General features: G+C 41.9%; 1 protein-coding gene across 1 annotated transcript; it reads left to right on the top strand.

Moving 5' to 3' along the window:
- On the top strand, positions 1-25,666 carry nkd2b (NKD inhibitor of WNT signaling pathway 2b). The gene is made up of 10 exons (XM_065957727.1): positions 1-290; positions 406-432; positions 552-643; positions 20,153-20,213; positions 20,907-21,034; positions 22,884-22,979; positions 23,086-23,227; positions 23,869-23,926; positions 24,048-24,175; positions 24,323-25,666. The coding sequence occupies exons 1-10, from the start codon at positions 266-268 to the stop codon at positions 24,931-24,933; spliced, it is 1,368 nt and encodes a 455-aa protein (XP_065813799.1). The 5' UTR covers positions 1-265; the 3' UTR covers positions 24,934-25,666.
- Positions 25,667-26,181: the final 515 nt, after the last annotated feature.

Here is a 26,181-nt window from a genome sequence, read left to right on the forward strand (position 1 = left end):
GTCGACTGGAGGGTAGTGTGGAGACAGACAGCGGGTACTGCTCCACAGCTCCTCACAGGTCTTCCGTAGCTCCTGTTCGCACATTTATCTCAGAGAGCTGATGCTTCAATGAACTCTCGGTTTGACGCGCTGCCTTTGGATGAAGTTGGACTTTTCTTCCTGCAGCGCAAACACAATGTGACCATGCTGAGGCAGTGACTGTGTTATCCTTGTCCGTTTTATCGGAGTATTTCTATCGATCCAGGGAAAAGAGTGGGACTAAAGCATGGGCAAACTTCAGTCAAAACATGGTAAGACGCGTTGTTATTGTAAGAAAACACTGATGTGATTTTTACCTTATTTTGATTTTAGTCCTTCAAACACTAACGACTGTCTGTTTGCACCCTTGTTTCTGACCATCTGAAGCGTGTAAACGCAGGGAGAACCCTGAAGGTAAGAAACACACTTCATAGTGCATGATGAAGACTCATAATAATAAACGATTATGCGCATGAAGAGATGAGCTCCGCACGTTTAGCCTACTTTCTGATTGGTGTGTTTTTACGTCTCAGGAGACAGTTTTGTTGTGAACGCCTTCCTCCGGAGAGGGATGGAGGAATGTGAGAGGTACAGCGCGGCGGATCACAAGCTGAAGAGCATGCAGGTAAGCATATTAAGACAATTTAACTTAATTTCAATATAAAACTTCCCTTGGAATAATAGTAAGAGTGTATGAAAATTATTAATTGATGTAGCTGCCTAAAAAGAGTGATTTTGACAAGAGGAGCTCTTTAATTCAGTTCTGTTCTAAATGTGTCTGCTTTAAATACTAAATGCCCCCACTTCTTGTTATGTTTTTTTTTTTTTTCACATGCACTAAAGTAATAACTGGATAAACTGTGCATGCTGAGGCTGGGCAAGTGTGTATATCTTTGTGTGTTTGCTGATGTAATGAGCCTGACAAGCACTTCAAAAGTTGTCTGTTTGAAGCTGTTACATCCCCTCCTCCTGAAAGATGAGCTGAGAGCCTCTTTACTTCAGAGGAAGCAGACTGTATTCACACGCGTGTGAGAGGACATGCTGATGTCTTTGCAGAGTTGTAGCTTGTTGTTTTTTCTGTCATGTCTGGCTCCGGCACAACACTGCGGTGGTTATTCCCCTGCCAGCATCACTGGATGGGTTATGACAGCCATGAGCCCCTAGTGTGTGTGTGTGTGTGTGTGTGTGTGTGTGTGTGTGTGTGTGTGTGTGTGTGTGTGTGGTGGCTTGGCAAAGCAGCACACACACACACACACACACACACACACACACAGACAGACACAGTGTGGATGGAAAGGAGTCGTTTCTCAGACTGTGAGGGATATAAAGTTTGCTTTTGTGGCCGCTGGCATCATGACTCAGGGCTGTGTCTTTTTCCTCAATGCCTCCCATTCTAGTGTGGCTCCCTCTGTGGCAAAACATTACATCACTTCAATTAGTTCCTAGTTTTGAGGGGCACAAGAGTCTCAAACTCTCAGACAAAAATCTGCTGGAAGTTCACAGAGAGTTGCTGAAGATGTGTGAGGTGGGTGGCTGTAAAAGTGGAAGAGTTATAGATTATTATCAGGGCCATAAAACGCCCACTCGTGGCAAATTAATAGAGAACTTTAGTCGGCTTCAGAGGAGTCTGACTTCACACTCGCCTGACGGGAAACCACCAAAGGCAAAACCTCGACACTTATTAGTAGGCGGGTCCCACCCTCAATTCTATCAAAGTCAGTTCCTGATTTATTCTGTGTCATTAGGTGGTTACATTAGAGGCTCGTTCACAGACCAGAAGTGGAAAACGATCAGCGTTTAACCAGGGATCTACTTTACTGCTTCTGCTATTCTGAAAACGTACGTCTGTCACAGAATATACTCCATATTTTTGTATTTTTACTTATAGTGGCAGCTTCCCTGATTATTGTTATTTACTACTATAGCATTGTTCTTCCCATATCATTCCGACCATATGCAAAACTATACATTGTTGTTTTAAAGATCTCCTTTAACATAAGGAAAGCATTTTCCAAGGTGTTCTAACATTCTAACAAAATAGAGTAATGAGAAAAAGACTGTAGTAACTAAATGTGTTCCCACTCCCTCTACACGGCCCCCAGCCTCACTAATGTATCAAACAAATGGAAATGAAAATAGAATTATAATTTCATAATCATAATTTCAACTATTAGTTCCCAATTGAACAGACATCCAATTTGGCAATATGAGACATATACAATAAACAGTTAACACCCATCACTGTTTAAAGCCAAAGAATATAGAAAATTAACAGTCATGTTTACAGGTATGCGCAAAGCAAGATGTAACCAAAAGCTGGAATGATGTATTCATGTATCTTTGAAGCTTGATCCAAAAGCAACTGGACTTGGTTGAAAACTTGAAACTTCAAGATCTTCAACCAACTCCAGTTTCTTTTGGATCAAGCTTAGAAATGACCATGACCTGGATGACTGAGAACCTACACAGACATATTCATGTTTCCACCTATGAGAAATAATTAAAAAAAAATCACTTCCTTATTGACGATTTTCTGGCAATTTATAGACTTCAGTGATATTACATTAACTTTGAGATCAATTACAGATTCACCAAAATAAAATAGACATATTACATTTATGCTAATTTGGTATGGCTTAAGAGAAATATGTGACAGCTTGTTTTCGTATACATACAGTGACAGCTCCATTCATGCTGTTTAAAATGACAGAACGCCAACATTAAAGTAATGTGTCCCCGGGGAACAAAAGACCGACTATCTTCCCACATAGAAGTTATCTCTGCTCTATAACAGTATTTCCTCGTTTCATCCCACGTTAATTAATTCTGTAGAGGAGGGGATAACACTTTCACATGTTCAGATATACGTATTGGACTGTGGGCTTTTCTATAATTGGGGCTTAGAAAACAGCAGAAAATGGTATCATTTTTGGAGGTAGTAGTTTTTGTTTGTTAGTCCTGGATGATGACAAGCATGCAGGGGCCATTAATTTATGATTTCTTACAAACATGGTGTTTAGCCCTGACCATCCCCCTTCCTTATTGTCAAACGGGGGAGTAAGATTCCTGAGCTGTCTGGCTGCGACTTCAAAGCGCTGAACTGGGAGTTATAAAAGGGCTCTGATATCAGTGGAGCCTCCAAGCCCTCACCCCTCTATCCCCTTGCCCTGTCCTGTCCTGAGGGGGGGGGAGGGGCTGAGAGATGGAGTACAACAAGGGGGGGGGGGGATAAACAACGCTTACATAGTCCAAGAATCAGTTTGTGCAAACCTATAAATCTTCACAATAAATCACTGATTTCTATTGAGCAACTTGTGAATGCTTTGCTGTGCTTGAACAAGAAATAACAAAGGATCAACGGATGAACGGACATGTTTAAATATTGATATTGCTGCAGACTATGATTCAAGATTGCAGCTGGCGCTTTGCCCTCAGTTTGTGATCCTATAGGCTGTGTAAAGTGTAAAGTGTGGCCTGTGTGGCTTAAAGAGAGCCTTATTCAGCCGGATGATTTGGCTCATCCTGTTGGCAGAGGTTTTTGACACTTGGTTGCAGGTGTTCAAGGGAATCTTACAGCTGGAGTGATGTAGAAATGTTACAGGTGAGATCAAAGTGGCAGTCCAAGGTGTAGTCACCCAGCCGCCCTGTAAACGCAGCCTAGTGTGTAGTTATTAAATATGTAATGCAGAAGACTCCTTACCCTGTACTTATCCAAATAATGGAAGAGTTCTGTGAAGGTTCACTGTGTTTCACCCGTGGAAACATCTACACATCAACAGTGTGAACCCCTCACACACACACACACACACACACACACACACACACACACACACACACACACACTCTCACAGCAGCGCTTCATTTCGGTGCTTCAAACAGACATGCTCGGATGCCCATATAATGACGGTCTAATTGAACCTTTCAGCACCATCTTTTGTCTCAACACTTCCCGCATACTTGGCCTGTGAAGAAGGAGCGTGTCAACATTTGAAAAGTCCACAACAAAGACCTTTATTATTCCATTTCAAAAGCTTCATAATATCACACTTGAAGTCAAAAAAAGGAAAAAAAGAGCTCCTTCAGGGATTCACTTGGATGTGCCAATAGCTCTGAGACGAAAATTTATTTTGACTTACGGAGAGTTACACAGCACTCAGCCCTCAATAATAAATTTAGTTTAAGAGTAGAGTTCCCAAGCAGCTCACTAAAGTAATTATAGGCTGAAGTTTTTTTTTTTTTTAACATTCATTTGGAATCTATGGATAAGACTTTCCCCTTATATAAAAATCCTCATTTGGTGATCCCGCTCAGAATGGATGTTATGTTTGGATCGATTTGCCACTTCACATTTGGGTAAGGAGAATTATTTGATTTGGATCTCCGGCTGGGATTTCTATGTAATCTTAAGGCTGTGACCCTAAATTACACTTTTTTTCAGTGCATGGTGGCAAATTTACAAGTGATGTCATTTGTTTTCGTTGTGAATTTCTGTAAGTCTTCCGCAACATCTCATTATCTTTAACCTCGATGACTTTTAACCAGTAATATATTTTTAAAAAAAAAACTTGTGTCCACTTTTGGGGGTAAAACATTTCTTAAGAGGAGACAAAATGGTAAAAAGGTGTGCTAATGCTGCTTTTGAAGAGACTTGAAGGTATTTTTGAGAGTTTGTTTTTTTCCACCTCTTTCCCTCTTCTTTTTTTTCCTTCTTTTTTTAAATTGGCTTCACAAGAAGGCGAGCTGTGAGCCTTCATCTCTGAATGAAAAGCATGTGGCTGGCATCCAGAACAGCGGGGTCTTTCAGCACGGCCCCGGCAGACATCTGTTCCTGGTTTGTACAGCAAAATCCTGGAGCACAGGGGAGAGGGGCTGTGGTGGAAATGGGGTGGGAGAGGGTGGCGGGGTGAGAGGAAAAGAGGAGGAGGAGGAGGAGGAGAGGGGGTTTAGGGTGTTTTCTTTTTCATTGGGGAGATATTTGAGGGGGTTGTGGGGGAAGGGGCAAAAGGGAGAGCTTCATCCGCCTTGTCCACTGCATTGTTTGGGGTGAAAGAAACTGACCATTGATCTCACCTTACCTTCCATATTAACCGCTGTTAAAAGTGCAAAACACAAACTGTTTTCCAACGTCTGTGCCCATTTGTCCAGAGTAAACATTCACCTCTCAGTCAGCGCAAACATCATCACCTGGTTGGCTTCGACACTATTCACAAGTGTGAGATGCTTGTTTTATCCTCGTTCAAGTTGGAGTGTTAAAGTGTGTATCACCACATGGTCTTGCCACTCCGTCACTCTCTGGCTGACTTTTTGTGACTAAATGATTAAGAGGCAAATAGTAGGTTTGTGTGGCCCCCATCTAATCGAGTAACATATATACAACACTGCAAGCCGATTAAATGTTTATTTTTCTGAGGATATTTATACAGTTTCAAGTACTTTGAAGAAGTTTGCTCACTTTCACCCTTATTCCCCTGTGACCTGCACTCACAGAAGGACTAAGGCCTCTCTAGACATCAGGCTGAATACAAGAATGTTGGTTAACAATACTAATTCAACACCAAACAGGGCCGTAATAACCAACTGAGAGGGGTTGGAGTATAATATTAGCTCTGGGCACCTAAGGACCCCTCCACTGCTTTGACACTAAATATTTACACAGGTGGGTTTTTGGCTAGATCCTGTTTCCTTGTTAAGTTTATTTAGCCATTTTTGCCCAACTGACCATCTAAACATGGTCTCTAACGAAGTAGCTCAACATTTTGGGACATCTACTTATCTTTCTCACAACTAGAATAACATGAAAAGATTGATACCACTTTCCTGTGATGCAGTCAGTATGGAGCTGTAGTTAGCAGCCTAACAGTTAGCCGGATTCTGGCTAAAGCTACCAAAAACTGGCTCCATGCTTTTTTCAGGCGTTTTTTTAGATGTTGCCACTGTTGCTATCTTGAAATTATAGGCCTACGATGAGAATGTACAACATAGGCTGCTTTTATTAGCTACCAACCTAGCATTAGCTAAGGTGACTGTCTCTTGGCTACAATCTTTTTTTAAATTTATTAATAGGGCAAAAGTATGATTTACCTTTCTAAAATCTGATTGGCTTACCTTGAGATTCTTACCCCTAGTTTATCGTTTTTCCCATGCTAAAAGCTAACCAAACCAGCTCAATCTAAAAATAGGCTTTTAATGTGTTCGTAAGCATACTCAACCTTTATTTATTACTTAGTTTATGATTAAAATAGCAACATAAGATATACTTGAAACTAAACTAGAGAAAAACAGGAAGTTTTCATACCACATATTTGATGGCATGAATAAAAAATATCTTGTACATTTCAAAAAGGACTTTTATAGCCACGAGAAATGACAGTGGCTCAGCTTCATTAATGGAGCTTTTATCTGCAGACATATGAATGAAACTCTTTGTCTTCGAGCCTTCTCAGTCCAATTATTGCTGCTTTGAAGTCACTTATTGTCACAGCTTTTAGTGATTTTTAGGAGATTCCTGTGAACTTCAGAGAGATCAGTTTAGCTGCACAGGACCTGATCGCAGCAAGTCATCAATCACAAAGCTGTGCGTAATTATCTCCACTTCCTGAATGGAGCCCAGGTTTTAAGTGACGACCTAGAAGAGCGTGGTCACCGATGACAGAAGGGAGACCTCACTTCCCCTTCACCATTAGGGTGCTGCTTGATGTTTTGGGGGGCAGCCCTGTCGAGGGTTAACGCTGGTCTATGTCTATGCTCCCGCTGCCTGCCAAGGGAAAGAAAATACCTGACGCTGGAGCCCAGTGCGCTTAGCGCTGACATTTTTGGCAAAGGCTGCTGGATCCTAGTCTGTGTTTGATCTTATGCTTCTACCAGCCAAGTAAAACACCGGGAGACTCAAAGGTTATTACATTTTAGTGTGTAAGGTATGTTTCCACATAAACCCCTGTTCCCCCCTTAGAAAGCTTTAGCTCTTTTCCAAGTGGACTTCATTTCGCAAGCCGTATAGCAGCCAGGGGAATATCATATTTTTTCGGTTATGGTTGTTGGTGGTGTTATTATATGCTGTCATTTTAGGCGTTCTTTATTGATTACATTGTTTAAATGACATCTTCAGTGAGTATGATGCAGGATGGAGAGAGAACGCCTCAGACTCAAGGGTAGAACATAAACGTGATAGGAAGAAACATCGCAATTTCATTATACGTATATGTGATATGTGTAATGAAATATGTGTTTTTTTAGCTCGTTTTCTCAAACAGACGGAAAAATTCTTTGTTTAGACACAAGTTTGTTTTCTTTTGAATTGAGTGAGTGGAAACTTGAGATTGTCTCCACAAAGGTCAGAGGATGACCTGACATATATTCCATGATAAAAGCACAGGGGAAACTAAATAGCACGGTGCTGTGCAGAACAATACACTGATCCTTATGAATGACTTTGAACATAAATCTTTACCGTAAAGACTTCTACTATTGTTGTTTGCGTGAGAAAGCACACGTAAACAAAGACCAAAAAGAAAAGAACAGCTGAATTTTCTTCAACAATTCGTTTTTTTTATTTTAACCCGTCATGAACACTTGTTGAGTTCTGATACCACGTTCTTCATCTTCTGGCTCTTTGGTAGGTGATATCCACTTTCTGTGTTGCTTTTTAGAAAAACAGGCCTTCAGAGTAACCCCTGAACGCTTCGAAACTTCATCCTGAATCCACATTCCTGAACCTGACGCCCTGCTAGGTTTGAGACTGGAGAATGAAACACCACACACCGCAAACCCCTGCTTCCTGTATTCCTTTAAAAAAAAAAAATGTTTTTAAAAAGCAAAGTGGATGGCACTCAGAGCCGGGGGCATGTTACTCATTGTTGTGATACTGTGCTGTTGGAAACCTTTGAAAGTATTTGTTACATATAAAGATGAAGCAATCTGCTCAGGTGTTTTGTTTTTACACTGAATGTATCCATCTGATAATCAGGAGTACGGTCATGATTTTCTGAGTGATTATTGGACGCAATGAGCCTTTAGTTTAGATTCAGGTCATTTGAGCGACAAAAACGTGGAATTTAGCTGTGTTCATGGGCAGAGAGACTTTGCGCCATCTTCATCTTCCTGTCTCCAAATTTTAATGCAGAATGCCAGAAACCCTGTTTTTTTTTTTTTTTTTTTTATCAAACCCACACCCAAAACCCAGACCCCTGAGGAGTTTGGCATCTTTCTCTGTGCTCCGAGCTGATTTCCCCCCTCTTTGGGACCCCAAGCCTGCATATGTGTAGGTATCGCAATTACTCAGCTCATAAAATGCCACAGTCCCATCTGAAAGTGTTTAGCTGTTGAAGTGCACTTGTAGCTTCAAAGCCTGGATCTGGGATCTGCAGACAGCACAGGCCTGGCCCCCTTCTTCTGCACATCACATTCCTCCTGATGGGGAAGGGCTGCAACCTTGCTTTTGTTACTCGAACCTGTTCCCGTCATCAGAACCCTCAGTGGGTCTCCGTTCAAAAGGAAGTGGTTTATTTTTTGTCACGGGTGGTACATTTTCACAGGGACTTATATTTGGAAAAGAATGATTGCAGAGTGATTTTGTGTTTAGAAGAACGAAGGATCCAGCAGTTCTCACTTTGTGTATTTATATACCCAAACACCTTTGTGCTCCTTCTATATGCGACAAAGAGGGAGGGAGAGGATGAAACAGCGCTGAAAGAGGCCTCTGTTCTCATTTCCTCTGAAGGCAGACTTCTTTTCTTCCCCCACCCATTTCTTTCCTGAGTCTGTACACATCAAAAGCTGACCTGGCCCTGTGTGCCGTGTAACATGTTTACCTAAAGGCTCACTTCAAATAAACAGCAGTTCTCCTTGAGATGCCTGCCCCCCTCCATGAGTCTTTCAGAGACACCATCTGTTCAAAGGAGGTGCTTCACAAAGAAAACACAGTCTTCTAAACCAGGATTTTATTTCTTTATGTTGCTGCTGTGTTGCACTGTTGTAGTTTATATAACAAGTTCTCACAAAAATGCTTGTGTCAAAAACTTTTTCAAAAAATTCAAATCTTTGTAAAAACGTTGTATGTAGCCCATTCAACGTTCATGACAGCCCAGACAAGTTCACTAATCGATTTGTAAACCATTTTCCTGTCGCCATCCTGGTAATTATGGAACCAGAAGTAATGACAGTCGGATACAGATTGTTACGTCTTGTATACGTGTCTCTTTTGAGACCTACGAGACAATCCAAATTGTTAGCTACCGACAGGTCACAGTCAGTGAAGGTGACGTATAAATAACAGGTTGCCACGCCCTAAAGAATCCCCCCACTTTATTATCCAAAAGAACCTTAAGATTAAGAACGACCTTTATGCTGTGTTCAAGAAGACTTGAAACCAGCAGTTTAGAGAATTAACTCATTGCTGAGGTAATAAATCCACAGAGAATGTAGTTGCCCCCTGCTGGACATTGGGTAGAATGCAACTTTTAGGCACTTTCAGAGATCAGCTAAAAAAGAATCCTGAACAAAGATATGGGACTAGATTGCTTCAGCATTACAATACAAAAAGACTACCACAAAGAGCATCACCTATATGCGTATAGGAAATACAAAACCTAGTGTATAATAAAGTATTACATTGATGAGGGTTAAATGCAAGAAACAGTGCCTATAGTGTAAAGAGAAGTATGATTGAGTCAAGTATGTACAGAAGAAATGTCATCATTGACAGTAGTATTGGCATTGATATCTAGAGGTAGTGAAATCTTTAATATTGAAACAGAAAATGAAGGTAAGATAGCGTTTAATAATTGTAAATTATATAATTCACATTTACTAGCCCACATCTGATCTCATCTGATCCAAGTATAAAACACTTTAAGAGCTAAGAAAGTATGCTTGTGAGCTTAGAAAATGTTAAGGGATAGATTCAGATATTTTTTTTGTTGGTATAAATAGATTTTTCTTTAACCGAACTCTGTGAAGTGCCCAGATATAGTAGCTCTTCATGGTCTCTCTTTATAACAGGTTCCTACTTCTTAGAGTCGATAGGGGCTAGCTGATCCTATCGCTTTAAGAATTCCTGTGAATCCGAATATCTGAACTCTGACCCACAGCGCTTTGAGAACGTCTCTATCCTGGCAGCACCTGATTATCTCATAGCTTTTATGGAGTTATTGCACATCTAACCGTTTTTTTGAAGCATCAATGGGCTTTGAAGAGCTCTTATCAAACTTATAAGTGTCACACCTAGTGCTTTAAGTGGACTGCCTCCAGACTTGCTTTGTGATAAAGAGCAAAACTCCATCAGACTTGTAGCTTTACACCTGAGATAAGATAAGAATATTCAAGCAGCCAGGCTAAGCTAACCGAGCTCATGTTTATGTACTCTTTCATATAGCCTTACAGCCCTGGTTTCCAGTAATTATGGCTGTGAAAGCAGTGACTGTGTGCGCTCTGCTGAGCTGCCCTCTGCACCGTAGCCTTTTGATCTCTGCTTGTGTCCATGGATGAATTACGTTGCAGAATTTCACACTGGGGAACAGTGTTTCAGACACACACAGCTTGCCTGTCAGGTCACTAACGTGCATACATGGCAGCAAAAGGAAGAAGCACAGATGTTGCAGTCTCTCTGTCTGTGGCCTTAAAATCTCTATTTGGCACATTTCTGCAATGTCTCACACAAAATTACAAGTCATGGTTTGCATCACAAGAATTTCAAATTATGGCTTTATAGCTTTGCTTTTTCAAGTAATTCATCAGACAGTCATATCCCTTGATATTTTCACCTAGTGATTTAAAAAAAAAAAATCATTCATCAAAAATATGAATGAGCTGTGCCCAATTTTTGGTGCATCAGTAATTGGCCCAAGAGCTTCTTTCCTTTTTTTCATCTCATCTGTTCATATTTTTTATGGGAAGTTGTGTCTCGTATGCCAAAATCTAATGGCAAGTGGCCTTTTTGGCGATGGTCCATTTGACATACCCAGGCTTCCTTCACATCACCTGAAGATGGTGAAGTCTCCTCTTCTTCCTGTGCCCAGCAGGAGTGTATTTTTAGGAATCCTCAGGAAAACACTTGGTGTTGACCCTGGGATGACCCCTTGTCTGGTTTCAGGTCTGTGAGGAACTTCACAGCTTGGAAATAAGCCTGTTCTTGCAGTGTCAAGAATTCTCGTGGTCTTTGAGACTGGCAACCCTTACCGCCCGAACGAGACAGCGCGTACCGCAGAGTGAGAGAGAGTTACACAACAACACAGACAGAGACAGGAGATAAAAGAGGTTCAGACACTTTGAATATGCAGCAGCTCCTTTTTTTTTTTCGTGAGTGTCAGATTTAGGAGTGTGTCAAAAGCTGTGCAGCAGCCTGGAAAGCCAAGACATTTTTCTTTACCCAAACAATGTTGGCAGGATGGCCTAAAGCCTTAAATATTCCCTAGTAAGAAGGAACAGCTACAATTATGCAAACAAGTGGTGTCCCCTAGGACCTGAGGTTTGGCAAGAGTTACTGAGAATAGTTCGGCTATGGAAGATGAGTTATTAGAGGCTCTTCTTGTCAACCTTGGTTAATTGTTGCATCCTACTGCACTGAACTTTGTGTTTTAGCCCAGCCTGATTTTTCCTAAGGGCTAAATGCAGTGATGTACGACTGTTTGCCCAACATACCTCACAGATGGATATGTGTGGAGTTCATGCTACATTACTGGCTGATTGGTCACGGGCCGCGAAAGTACCTCTTATCGTGTTCAGTCATATGGATCCTTTCTTCTCTGTGAAAGTTACCCAGAGGGAGCAGTTACTAGTGGACTGTAGAGCTTTGGTCTTGACCCTGAACCTCTTCCTGTTGGAAAAAAAATAGGAAACCAGCAGGCAGCTCAGTCAGCAGGCCACAAGCTCTTGACAGCAAGAGTGACTCAGATTTAAATGAGTTGCCAAAACGTCAGAGTCAGAGAGACGGCATCATTTAAGTGCCTATTATTACAGTAATTCCCAACAGGTTGACCTGTACCCCAGAGGTCAAGCATTTTCCAGGAAGCATGAAGGCTTAACAAACTTCAGAAGAAACTAGATAGATGGGTAATTTATTAATCCTTTTTGCAGGAAATTACACGGTCACAGCAGCAACTTCAATCACAGTCAAGACACAAATATCATTTAGGCTCATAAAAACAAGACATCAAAAACACTAAGATCAGATTTTAAAAACTAGACTTAATTTGCGGAATTATAAATAAAAAACATCCTAGAAATGTAATTAACTTTTTGGAATTCATTTTTGTATTTATTTTAAATGTATATATAATATATTAAGAGAGGGAAATAAACAGCCACTAGGAATACAAGTTGGTGTGTTTGTGTCCTATACAAGTTGAAAGCTAGTTAGCAATAAAGCACAGTTGATTAAATGCGTAAAATAGTAAAAGTAATTTGCTTAAAGAAATGGATGGTGCAGATATCAGGCTAACTGTATTGATAAACACTTGAAATTATAAGGTAAAGGTTAAAGTGAGTTAAGCAGTTTAGATCGTTTGCTACATGTGAGGTTAAAGTGTTTAAACAGTTTAAATTGTAACCTTAGCTTTAATTGGCCTTGTTAGTCTAGTCAATAGATAGCTAAAGTTTCCTCCCAGTACAACTCTACATGTAAAGCTCGGGCAATGTTGCTGCTCTTCCACACTGGCTCACAGCTGTCCTTCCCCAACATGGTTTGTTTACATTTCTCAGTCACCCGCAGGAGCACTGTAACGCCTGTAGCTCCACCAGCCTCCAACCGCATAGACTCGCCCCTATGAACTGCCAGGCCTGGTTTTCAAAGCTGTGACTCAAATCCCTCGCAGCTTAACGAAACGATCAGTGAAAACAGTGGTGTTGGTGGTTATCTCACAGGTGAGAGCAATTATAAGTGACATCTCAATGCTAGACCGACAGCTGGAAACCTGACACTGACTACAGTACACAAAAAGAGCCCTTAGAGGTGAGAGTGATTGTGTTGAAATGGTGTTCATTCAGTAGAGGCAGACAAGGTGGAGGAGTGTTTACAAAACCTTGATGACTGTAACTGACAGACGAATAGTTTGAAGAGTTGATTTATCCTTAACCCCTGGCTATATGAGAGCATTGCAGCTGGTCATTTTTGAATTCTGCTCAGCTGGACAGAGAAAATGCCTGCGTGAAAGGTGGGGAAGCTTAGGACCATAATGGGATTGGCGTAGCAGTCACCTCACCCACAACCTGGCATCCTGAGATCCTCTGTGTTGTTTAAAGGGCCTGTGGAATGTGGAACAAATCCCCTCAGCTTTATCGGCCTGGGCGCGCTCCCCATTGGCCGGGCTTTAGAGCCAGGGGCCTGCGCGGGAGCTTACAGAATTTCACATGAAGGCCTGAAACAGAGGAACATCCTGTTTGAGTCTCAGCGCCTGTCCCACACCGGCTTTGATATGCCGTCGAGCTGTGCGCTAGCTCCTTTCTTGTTTGTCAGGGTGTGTGTGCATGTTTCAAATCTGGACTGTCTAGGTCCTTGTCTACTTTCTGTGCAGATCTGCATTCTTTCTTTTGTTTTTTCTGCATGTTTTTCTACTGGTGCTGCAGTTTACAGTTCATACAGTAGGCTTAAGTTCTTCATTGTAAAGCTGAAATGAATAAAACATGTATAATGAGCCATTGGAAATAAAAACTTTAAGGTGAAATTAGAAATAAGAAGTAAGTTGTTAAATATAAAAACCAAAACATTTGAAAGATTCAGTTTTTGAGGGCTTCCTACCTTTCTTTGTACTACATCTCTGTTTGTTTCATATCAATGACATGAATGCTTTTTGACTAATAGTTAGACAAATAAAAGTCCTCTAAAAATATAATCTTGGGAAATGTATGATTGATTCTATAAAAAAAAAGAATGATGACGGTGCTGTAAAGTTGCAGTTGCGCTTATATTCAATTATTCGACTAACTAAATCAAGATTACTAACCAGCATAACAAAGTGACATCTACAATTAGGAAAAGGACTCTAAAAGTTGAACTGCTATTAAATGAATTTTGAAAAGTGTGCAAAAACATTCAACTCTTGATGTTCCTGCTACACCTAAAAGACACTTCTGACTGTTGATGGCACTTGTGTTACTAAACTTCTGTTGGAGTCCATCATAAAATGTTTAAGGACATATAACACATGGCTTTTTGGCCTTATAAAAGTCCACATATGGACTATCGCATTACACCACCAATCCCTGTCACCTCTGAATAAAAGTAACATCTCTGTGGTGCTCTCATATTGTATGTCACTTTTTATGCTTTACGGCGCTTTGTGTGTGTGTGTGTGTGTGTGTGTGTGTTTTGATATACTAACGAATGACAGTCACTTTGTGTATTTCTATTTCCAGTAACTAATAAAATACAAACCATGTTATGATCATCTAGCTCTATAATTTCACACATTTGCCTAACCCAGATTCATGAGCCTTATTGCAGCCACTGGTATGAAGAACATGGTTTCATAGTCTCTTCAGTAGCTGTCGGTGTGACAGCTGAGAGGACAGCGCTCTGTTACATCAGACTCCTATCAAAGCCCGCGTTATTGAAGGCAAGCTGATTACGGCATCGATGACAGATGCAGGGGTGGTCAAGCCAGTGATGATAATCTTTGTTTATGCCATCCAGCAGGTCAGAATCAAAGTGAGGACAGGACTGCAGGGGCATGTAGAGTTTAGCAGATAGTCACTCCTGATTGAAGAGGAGCGGCTGACTTTCAGAACTTTACGTGCTGCTCTTACATAGTCGGGCAGGCATGCTCATCTCTGCTCACAGCTGTTGTTCTACGAGGGCTGAAGAGGCTTCACCCAGTGATTCATGTCCTGCCAAGGGAGAGGTCTTGCCTCCTGTTTGACCTCATACAGCCAGTCCTGCTACCCTGAAAGGGCCCTATCTGGGCCATATCAGCCACATGGGGCCAGTCCAGATGACAGGATGGCATTTTGCTCTGATTTCATTCCCATTCATAGAGAGACAAGTCACTACACACTGACATTAAGATTAAACACCCTAATTAGTAGACAAAGGCAGCTTTTAGCTGTAATGAAAAGGATTCAAAAGGTAAGGTGGTTGTTTTTGAAAAACACTTGGAAATGCCCCAGACCTTCATTAAGGCTCCTTGGCTCAGTCGTGATAATAGAAGATCAATTACAAACTTAATCTTAAAGACCGTCTATGAGCATTTGTTTTTATTATGTGAGCATGATGAGGATACGGCTCATTCACATCCAGTAGTTTGTGTAGCACTGTTTATTTTACTTCTGCTACTCATTACTAGCTGAGGCCAATGTGCTCTGTTGACAAAGAGCCCCATAATTACCCTGACTTGGACTGAAAGCTGAGCTCTTATTAACCAAACAGAGGCAGATAGCCTTTTTTAAAACACATGTTCAGAACTCCTGGAAATTCTTCCAATTTTGGGAGTGAGCTGCATGTGTGAATGCAAACAGGCTCATTTTGCGCCACGACTTTGTCTGTCATAATTTCTACAAGAAGACGCGTGAGCAGATGTTTGAAAGTAGCCAGGAAAATCCACTGAGAGCAGACAATCTGGGTGAGGAGGAGGAGGAATCTCAGAAGGCAAGGGGAAGAGATTTGATATACAAAGAGCGTTGTGGAAGTGGTAGACGAAGCAACAGAGTTGGTCGGTATGATGACAGTTTTTTTGCTTTTATCTCAATGCCACCTGTAGTTTGACATATTCATAATAACAGAAAAGCAGAGAAGAACCTACTGGTAGGGAGGGGTATGTGTTCCCAGCCCCCAGCAGAGAAGAACAAACCCCCGACCAAAATATGTTCATCACCCTTTTCATTCACTTGTAGTGTATTTTCCAGAATATGTTCTTGCTGCGTTCCCACATCGTCTCTCCCAAATTTACTACCGGGCAGCAAGAAAATATCCAGGTTAAGTTGAAGAGAAAAAGTCGACTGTTTTTGTTCCCACATTCAGCTCACCCTGGAAATTTCAGGAAGTTTTCAAGATTTTTGTGCATGTGTGAAAGCACAGTAATTGTTCTTTTGCTGTCTTGCGAGAGAAGAGACAGAAGTTGTGCAACCGGCTTTTTCTCTTCAGCGTCTCCTCCCCCCCCATCTTCCCTACCCGTCATTTCTCCCTCTCTCTTCCTCTACCCCTCTTCAGAATAACCGCTCACATCTGGTTTTGAGTCAAGGCCAGGTTGGTTTTTTGTGGAATGGAGGGCTTTTATTTCTCAATTGCCCCCTCTCCCTCTCCAGTTACATACTGCGGTGGAGAGTATGCTGTTTGTTTACGATTTGGTGTCCCTTTTCTTTGTATTGATAGTACTCAATCCTCATTTTCATCATTGGGCAGCTACACAGTCATACCCAATTATCATCCAGGAATGAGCTGGTCTGCTGCTCGGCTGGTGGTCGTCAAGGCTTTCCTGTGTCGCCCTCCAAAGTGTCAGTTCACTTTGAGTTTTTACTTTAACTCTACATCGTGGAGCTCTCTTACTTTTTCTGTTACTCACTCACTCTCTGCATTGAATACAGGAAATAACTGAGATAGCTTGTCATGAGTAACTATTACAACATGAAGGCATTTGTGTTTTTTTTTTTTTTTTTTTAAGGCACACAGCATAGATTTGAATGCAAAGCTGTGGAACCTACTAAGAAATGTACTGGAAGAAGCATGTTAAAACCAAAGTATTTCAGAAGGCCAAAAAGCTTTAAATCATACCAAAAGGAATAGAAACAATATCCTGTTTTGTTTTTTGCTCTCGAGCATATGTTTGTAATCGGATACGCATCCGGTCGACTTGCTGTATTTCATATCCTGAGGCCAGAGGAACTCAGTAAACAACCTTCACCTGCTTTTGAAGATGTTTTTCATATTCATATTCAACATATTCCACACTTGATACAAAATTATACATTGAAATAGTGCAGATGTAGAGCAGGAGTCACAATCATAAGAATTGGAAAATAAAAAAAGCATAAAGGTAACAACAAAAAATGTAAAGGCAGCCAGCAAACCAAGAGTTTATACATCTACCTAAGATGTGTGTGCTCTTAAAAAAATGGTATGGTTTGAAGAATGGACTAAAAGAAGCATGTGTGTGTATATTTAGGAGGTGAGCTCGAAGGGGGGGTGTGGGAACAAAGATGTGCAGTGTTTTCCAGTGGGAGGATGGGTAGCAGGCAGGCAGAGAGAGAGAGAGAGAGAGAGAGAGAGAGACTGCTGGGGGATGTCTGATGTCACCTGGTAGGGAGCTATGAAAGCTTCCCCTGGTTACCCTATCCCACATAAAAGTCTGGCAGCAGGCTGAGGCTTTAGGGAAGCTTGGCAGAACTGCTGCATTAAACAGGAACAAACATCACACACACCTCTGTCTGTCTCTAATGTCGAGGTGTCTCTGTTTGCATGGAGCGCTGTCAGCACATATTTCAAATGCTCTGTTTTTTAAGACGAGTATCTTGTGTCTCACATGTGGTTTTCCATCATTCGCCCCCGTTCCTAACACCACACTTTTCTATTTCTCTATCAGCGTTTTCATGTGTTTTTTTTTCACTGGTGGAAAAACAAGGCCCACTTTACTCTAAAATGCTAACACATTTACCGACAGAGCAGTTTGTGATCTGATAGCGAAAGAATGAGAGCTGCGAGATGCCAGAGCGCTCTTAATTACACATGTGATGGGCAGATGTGGGCGATGCGGATGGAGATGCCATGTGTTTAGACGTTAAACTGCAGACTGCGGTCGGACCCAGCCTTCTCTCTCATTAGCTCCCCCAAAGGATGTAATGAGCATGGAGGTGGTGGTGCTGCTGCTGGTGGAGCGAGTTAAGAAGCCATGTGTTTAACACAGGCCCCGCTGGCCCCCTCTTCATGCACACAGCAAGACGTCTCCTCATATCTGAGATTTTAATTAGAGACGCTTTTGGCAGTCGGGTTGATTGATTTGTTTCGTTATATTTAACGCCGTCTTTCATTTCGAGGTGCTCACACCTTGCTCGGTGGCCTTATGGGAAGAAGGATGAGAGGAATCAATGTTTGTCTTTGATGTTCCTCCGAGCTGCAGAACAGTGTGTGTCTGTGTGTGAACCTCCTCTCTCTTACATGCTGCCCTTCATTAAGGGACTGTGGTACAAAGCGAGGGAGATAAAAGCATCCAGTGCAAATAGGAAACACTGGAGAAACCACAGAAGACGGAAAATGAGTGTGTTTTTTTGTAAAGGGATGCACATGCGCTTGCCTGGTTTATAGTGTGTGTGTGTGTGTGTGTGTGTGTGTGTGTGTGTGTGTGTGTGTGTGTGTGTGTGTGTGTGTGTGTGTGTGTGTGTGTGTGTGTGTGTGTGTGTGTGTGTGTGTGTGTGTGTGTGTGTGTGTGTGTGTGTGTGTGTGTGTGTGTGTTGATTAAAGACTGCTGCTTGTTTGTGGCCCAGGGACCGGCACCAGTTGTCTCCAACTTCCCCAGAAGTCTTCAGGAATCTGTTAGAAAAGAAATAACACCTCCACCTCTCCCACTCAGAAATAGATAGGCCATATCTCCCTTTAACAAACCACATCCTTCTGTGCTTCTCCTCTTATCTGCTTCTCTCCTCTGCCATCTTTGTTCTTCTTATCTCTCCTTGGCTCCTTTTCCCCTTTTTTTTTTTTACTCCACTCTGTCTTATTTATTCCTCCTGCCTCCTCCCTGGTTTTCCTCTCCTGCTCTCCCTTCGTCTCCCCGTCTTTGACTGTTTTCCCTCAATGCCTCCGGTGGCCAATTTACAGAGGGGTGTCCGAGCCTTGACCCTGACACTCAACCGTCCCCCCCCCCACCACCTCCCTCAGCGGTGAAGGTCAGGGCTAGATTACAGGCTGTAGGTATCATCCTCTGAAGTGAGGAATAATCACGGCCTGAGAGATTGTTAAATAGAACCACAGGCCCTGGCGCTGTCATTACTCTCAGAAAGAAAGAGGGGAAGGGGAAGGAAAAGAAAGGAGAGGAGGGCGGTGGGGGGGCTCGTTCACCTAAACGCATGCAGATGTTCAGACTCTGGCTAGAGCCGGGGCTCTGTTGAAGGTACACGGAGTTCTTTTGTTTCAAGCATCTATCTGTTTTTTATTTGTCCCGTTTCGGTGGGCCTCCTTGATTCAATCTGGAGGGATTTTATTTCAAAGTGTGTGCAGATCAGCTTAGAGGCCTGAGAATGACGTAAATAAGATGAATCATTTATTGTTAAAATACTTGTGGTTTAGGGCCTGTGCTGCACTTAATTTTCATTGTTTCCACAATCCAGTGGTAATTAAAGAAAGTGTGTGTGTGTGTGTGTGTGTGTGTGTGTGTGTGTGTGTGTGTGTGTGTGTGTGTGTGTGTGTGTGTGTGTGTGTGTGTGTGTGTGTGTGTGTGTGTGTGTGTGTGTTTGTGTGTGTGTGCGTGTGTGTCCAGCATAGAGGCCCAGTTGCCTTTTCAATAGAACATGCCTGTGCAATAAAACATATGTGGGATGGATTTGATTTGAATACATTGTGGTTCTGCTATATGTAGGATATAGATTATTCACATATGACAGTAACCCCCCCCCCCCTTCTCCCCCTTTGTCCTGCTTTTGTTTTATGGCTATGGGATTGTGTTTTTAATCAGTCCCATCCTTTGTGCGTGGAAATTTCCATCTGGCAATTATTTTCTGTTCAAAATAAATACACACATGTAGCTTGGAGCTCTTTGTGAGGCTTGTTTTATATAAACCAAACTTCCCAGAGTTCAATTTTCAATAAGAAACGCAACAAGATGTTTCCAAACTTTGAGCTTCTTCTCCCTTGTCCAACTCAAGCAGCATGAGAATAAAAAGATTAACTTAAGCAGAGAGGGAGAGAGAACTCAGATGATGAAGTGCATCATGGGTAATTTGAATGGATATGAGAGGGGTCAAGTCTGAAGGGAGCTTGGAGAGATCTTGAAAGCTTGGCCTTGGTCGCCCTCACTGTGTCCCAGAGAGTGAAACACAATAAGCGTGCAGATGTTCAAAGTGTTTGGTCGCCCTGGAGCCTCCAGCCCCTCTCGCTCCCTCATCTGAGTAGGAAATGCTTTAGCTGGAACTGTTTGTTTTCTCTCTGTCTGTGGTCTGAACTGTAGATTCACTTACATCTCTGACCCCTCCTCTCCTCATGTCTTTTCTTCCCTTGTCCCAGGGGTTTGCAAATGGTGAGCTGAAGGAAGGACGACTCGCAGATCAACACTGTCCCCTAGAGGGTAAGATGAGAAGGGTATTGTAGCCGTCATTGATAAGGATTATGCTTGTGCTACACGGACCTTGAGCATTATTTCAGGCTGGAAAGAAAATATAATGAAGCTGGTATATATTCATATACAGAGAGCTGTATGATATCACTGTAGACGTTCATATCTTCAAGATACTTAGTAGTTTAATTTGCATGATAAACATTAAACAAACATTAATATGTAATTATTCTTCACAAGATATACAAATGTTGGATTGTTGAATGTTCCAAATGCACAGGCCCGTGGCATCAATTCAGGTTAACCTCATGTAGAAGTATGGGGGTGTAGGTTAGTGCAAGCACCCCATGTATGGAGGTCCTACTGTACAAGTGTACGGCCCAGGTTCAAACCCGACCTGTCGCTCCTTTCTCCCATGTTATTCCCCACTCTCTCTCTCTCCCTGATTTCTGACACTATCCTATCCCTACAATAAAGGCTCAAAAATGAAAAACCTGTGTAGAAGTATGAAGCATAATAACATGTACATTTAGACATGTTCTGTAATTTCATTTTAGCTATTAAAGGCCACAAAGTCCGACATCAAGACATTTTGGTTTCTTTGGGCTGATTTTCTGTAAAGTAAAAGTAAATTAAACTACACAAAATGTTGCCTCATGTCAGTGTTGTTGTGTCTAACTCAAATGTTTCCTCTTGTGTTGACAGTGGTTCTTCCTCCAGAGAAAGCTGAGGGCTGTGAGAGCTATCTGCAGTACCTGCACTCAGAGGGTGGTGAGCGAGTGATACTCAGAGACAGGACCAAAGCTCCCGGCAAGAAACGCATCAGTCTGGATGTAAGGAGTTAAATGACCTGGAAAGAATGCAATTCTATGATGTGGTTAAATGTCCAATAGCAGTACAACTTGCGTTTTTAAAAACAAATAGACAAAAAAAGAAGTGGCAAATCAAACCTCGACCGGAGGTTTATTTTCCTGTGCAGGCTTTTTCTGAAGGGAATTGCTTTGGGTTTTTTTTTCACATGCTTCTCATCTCAGAGTCGTACAGCTCCTGATGCAATGTACGACTTTGAGATTGTTTGAGCTCTGTGGTGAAACAGAGGACCTTGGTGTTGTGTTTCAACATTGGGCCTGGCTCAAGCTAAAGTGGAACAAGGGAAAACACAAATTAAATTATCAAATAGAACGCCAAACGAGTGTTGCTTCAATTCTCAGACCTATTTTGGGTCAGAAAAAAAGTCTCCTCTAAGCCATCAGCCAAGAGCCATGAGAGCTGAAAGTGTTTAATGTTTCAGTGAGTGATTATTATTGAAATATAGGTTAGAAAATACACGCATGGCACATAACATCTATTATAACCTCTGCTGTGTGCCTTCACCCTGTGCTCAGAACATTTGTGTGAATATTGTTACCACTCCAGACCATATCCTGATTGGATTAAGGACCAATAAATAGAATTAATAGATTGTAATGTTTAGACTTACATATTTGAAAGAAGTGCTTGAATCTGCCCTTTAGTGATCCCTCCTGGTAATGTGAGACGGGGTGATAATATTGAGCTTTAAGGTGCTGCATCTCTCCCCCGGGGTCCCCCCCCCCCCCCCCACCTTCTGAATGCACACTGGCCTTCACTCCATCCATGCCTGCAGCGAGGCCTGTACCCCAGAAGTTTATTTTTACAATTAAGACCATGTTACCAGATATATGTTCATCAAAGTTGCTGCCAACGAGTTGTAACTGAGAGTAGGGGCTGCGCTCATTTCTCCTGGCTGAAGGTAAAAACACAAGGTCATAGTGGCAGTGCTCACCACACAGACTTTTTTTCCCTTTTTGCTCCCAAAATAAGGTTCAGGCAGCTGAGATGTGATAAGCTTACATGTAGAAAAAAATATATATATATATATTTGTCTTCTGCCCTGGTGGGCGGTAAATGATAGCAATGTACATTTTAATAGGAGCAGTAACCAAGATTGTGTGATATTCAAATGAGGAGTTGTTGCTCAGTGGGAAGAGTTTACTGAATTTCCAGGTATTAGGAATGAGGATACCTGTACCACCTCCACGTCCAACAGAGCGGGGTGTGTGTGAGAACACTGTGTCAACAGAAAGAGCAGCTGGTGTGACTGTGTTTTCTGGGCGGATCCAGGTTTCAGTAAGGGCAAGTGCCTGAATGTCTGACATTTTTGCAAGTGCTTGGATGAATTCAGTTTTATTCACAGCAGATTGACAGTTCCAGAGGCCAAAAGTAAATGAAGGGTGGGTAGAAGAGGCTTTCTTAAGCAGAGACAAGTTGTACAGATTGCGTTGTCCATGACAGATGTGTCTTTTCCTGTTTCCATGAATGACAAGAGATTTCTTTGTCGCACATGTTGCGTTTAGCAGATGACCGGAGAAAATAGGCAAAGCAGTAGTCGTGGATGCCCGGGCTCTGTGGCCACGCTGAAGCATGAGACGCCCACTATCAATATCTACACAAAGCAAGTTTCGATTCATCCACCTAGCTGACAAGACCTTCCTAGTTTTCAGATCAGAGCTTGTTCTGCTGGCAGTTTCGGAGTCAGACTCTTTTAAGCTTGGATTTTCATTTTGATCTTGACATTGAATAAAAAAAAAATATACAGATTAAATCATGCCACTTCTTTATATGGATTAAGTATGACGTTAAAGTACATGTGTGTATCCACAGGACTTGGAGTGTGACGTTTCTGTGGAGGATGGCAACCGTCAGGAGTGGATCTTCACCCTTTATGACTTTGACAACAGTGGGAAAGTTACAAAAGAGGTGTGTGTGTGTGTGTGTAATTATTAATGATGTTTGTCTTAGAGTTCTAATTTAGTTAGATATCAATCCACAACCTGCACTGATTGTGCTGTATCTGTCGTTAAAGGACATGTCCAGTCTGATGCACACTATCTATGATGTGGTGGATGCCTCGGTGAATCACTCCTGCAACAATAAGAGCAAAACTCTGCGAGTCAAACTGACCGTCACTCCAGAGCCCAGGTGCCACAGACGAGAAACAGGAACAGGTAGGTGACAACAAAAACAGCTTTATATCTGGCAAATTGTCCCTAATGCTGTGAAACCACTTAGTTTGTCGGTACATTTTTAGATTTGGGGCGTAGTGTTTGATCTAACATTCAGCACTGCTTAGTTCACAGTTTAGCTCAGTCTTTTCTTTTTTTGCATCACCTTTGGGTGTTAAGCATGAAATAACTGCACTGTTGTTTTTCCAGATAACTTGTAGACAATACTGTACTGTTCCAAGTATATTGGTGTTACCAGGTCACTTAAACAAGTTTACTTTTCATGACTGAGGCCAGCTGTCATTCACAGCGCCTGGGGGATGAAAGTTGTCAGCTTATATTTGGACAAATTTGGTTTGTCTTTTACTGTATATCTCCAAATGTAGATAATCCTCTGTTCAACATCTGGTTCATAGTATAGAAAATATTCATGGACTTGCAAACTACTTTTATCTAATGAAATAAATGAAGTAAAAAACTCTGTAGGACATTTGCTTTGTTGGCCTACCTGGTGTGGTTTGTTTGGAATGAAAGGTAAGAAACCACAAGTGTGCTTTAAATATAGGAAGATTAAGAACAGCAACCTAAAGTATGAATTATTCTAAAAAAAAATGTTATTCACCGCTTGTACTTTCTTTATTCAGATCGCTGTCACCAGGATGAGGGGCGTTCAGCTGACAAGCGGTTGTCCTCCTACACCAGGTGAGAGCCCTAACATGTACTACTCTTTACTTTAAGAATTCCTCTGTTTGTTGCCGGTTGTTTGCATAACACGCATTCTCTGTTTTCCACTTATCATGATTGTTTTTACTTTTTTTTAAAGCAACAAAGGGCAGAACAATGAGACGCCGGCCACTGAGGGTCAACATTACTGTGTGGATGAGAACACAGAGAGAAGGAATCACTACCTGGACCTGGCAGGTATCGAGAACTACACCTCCAGATTTGAAGGTATATGTCTTTTCATTTTCTTCAGAGCTTTCTTGTTGTTGTGCATTTTTACTATTTTACACGCAGGTTGAATGTGGACTTTGTGAATGCTAACTGGAAAAAGCAGATCAAAGTAATGTTTTAATGTGTTTCTTGTCTGCCCTTCAGGAACCACTCCTGCCACCCCTTCCCAGGAGCCTCATGTTCGAAGCTCCCAAAGTCAGAGCCGCTCACGCTCCCAGGAACCAGACAATCATGTTGTTCATCAGCGTCGCTCACAGGTCATCAGTGACAGCTACAACCCCACAGAGTCTCGAACCAAGGGCACACAGTTCATCAAATCCCCCAAAGGGAACTACAAGGGAGGCGCGGGGAATAACGGGGTCAGCGGAGGTGGCAAATCGGCTAAATGTCACGGCTACCACCCGCCTGTGCACAGTAGCAGCGCTGCAGCACACGGGGGTCAGGATGTGTACCACTTGCCGCATCAAGGCCAATCGTCCGGCCACCACCAGCACCCTTTGCAATACAGTCACAGCAAACGCCTCAGGGCGAAAACCCGGGAGGCCATGTCCCCATCCAAAACCCCCCTGTCCCCTCAGTCCCACCCCCCTCAGCATCCTCCTGTGCCCTCTGTGCTGCCCAGCCTAGAGAGAGAGCAGGTTTCTGGTCCACCAAACAGCCCAGGGTTTGTGGTTCCTGTGGTACAGCGTCACGAGCACCACCATCACCATGAACACCACCACCACCACCACTACCACCATTACCATCAGACATGACCGTTCTCAGAGTGCAATGACTGAAACTGTACAGGACCAACCACAACCAACCAGAAAGACTTGATATCATCCCACCAAAGCTTCTCACACTCTGTCCAGGATTGTTTATTCCCTTCTTTTAAGCTATACAGATATATCCTGAGATTAGATGTAACGTGGATCATATTGGACTGGAAGGATGTTTTTCTGAAGTTATTAGGTAATAACAAAAGATGTGTGGCACAGTTTCAATGTTTTTGTAGACTTTCTGCTGGGACTGCTCAATTGTAACCAATGTTCATTTGGACTACAAATTCCAGAGAGAAAAAGCTTGGGAGATTTTTTTTGGGGTTAACATCCTCTCCCTCCGGATGCTGTTGGTTTGAAGTCCCTGTAACGAATGACACCACAGTAGGTGCATTGTTCTGGGTGAGACCTTTCCAAAAAAAAAAAAAAAAAACCATGGATCTCAGGTGTAAAGGTGCTGCTGCTCTCAAGCTTTTCACAGAGGCTTCTTCCTCTGAGGGGCCTGATCTGGACTGAGGGGTTTCCTGTTTGGGGTGGGGTGTGGGGGATATGAAATCACCACTGCCAGTTTTAATGCAAAAATATCTCGTTATATGTATAAAAAATCTATATATGTAAACACATTGTACTGTATAAATATTAAAATGTATATGCATATGTCATCATGGATATAATTATGCATAGTTTGTCTTTTATATATTTTAATAAACATTATATAGTTCATTTATATTATTGCATTGACCGCTTTTTTCTACTGATAACAAACCTGGTCATGGTGTGTTTGCTGCCACCGTGTGGATGGGAACAGAACAACAGCAGCAGCACAAAACTGCTCAGCATGTCATATGTAAGGACTTGGAACATAATTATTATTATTATTTTTTAAATCAAATAATTATGACCTGACTGATTTGCAACTACTTAAACTGAAACGGAAAGTATATTGTCTTTTAGTTATTTCAAATTAGAGTGAAGAAATTGCAATGATGCAATATGTGGCTTGAAGTAATTTGAATAATATCATGTAATGTTGTCTTTACGGACCTGAAAAACCAGCATACAATGTCATTAAAGATTGGAGAAGACACATTTCTCACATGCTACATGATCATACTGCGGGGACAGCTGCGACGTACTCACCCAAAAGCAGTGCTTTTAACTTGATGGCGTATGATTGTAAGTCCACAGTCAGCCGCTAGATGGCAACAAATATGTATCAATGGTTCATACAGTATGCTTCTG

Source organism: Labrus bergylta, chromosome 8, assembly GCF_963930695.1.
Source record: "Labrus bergylta chromosome 8, fLabBer1.1, whole genome shotgun sequence".
NCBI lineage: Eukaryota > Metazoa > Chordata > Actinopteri > Labriformes > Labridae > Labrus > Labrus bergylta.

Bases quoted from the DNA above. Each gene is read 5' to 3' on its own strand.
- nkd2b (XM_065957727.1), top strand. From the start codon at position 266: ATGGGCAAACTTCAGTCAAAACATG. The intron at 22,980-23,085 runs GTGTGTGTGTGT...CTGTCGTTAAAG, and splicing joins GTGGGAAAGTTACAAAAGAG to GACATGTCCAGTCTGATGCA. The intron at 23,228-23,868 runs GTAGGTGACAAC...TTCTTTATTCAG, and splicing joins CAGACGAGAAACAGGAACAG to ATCGCTGTCACCAGGATGAG.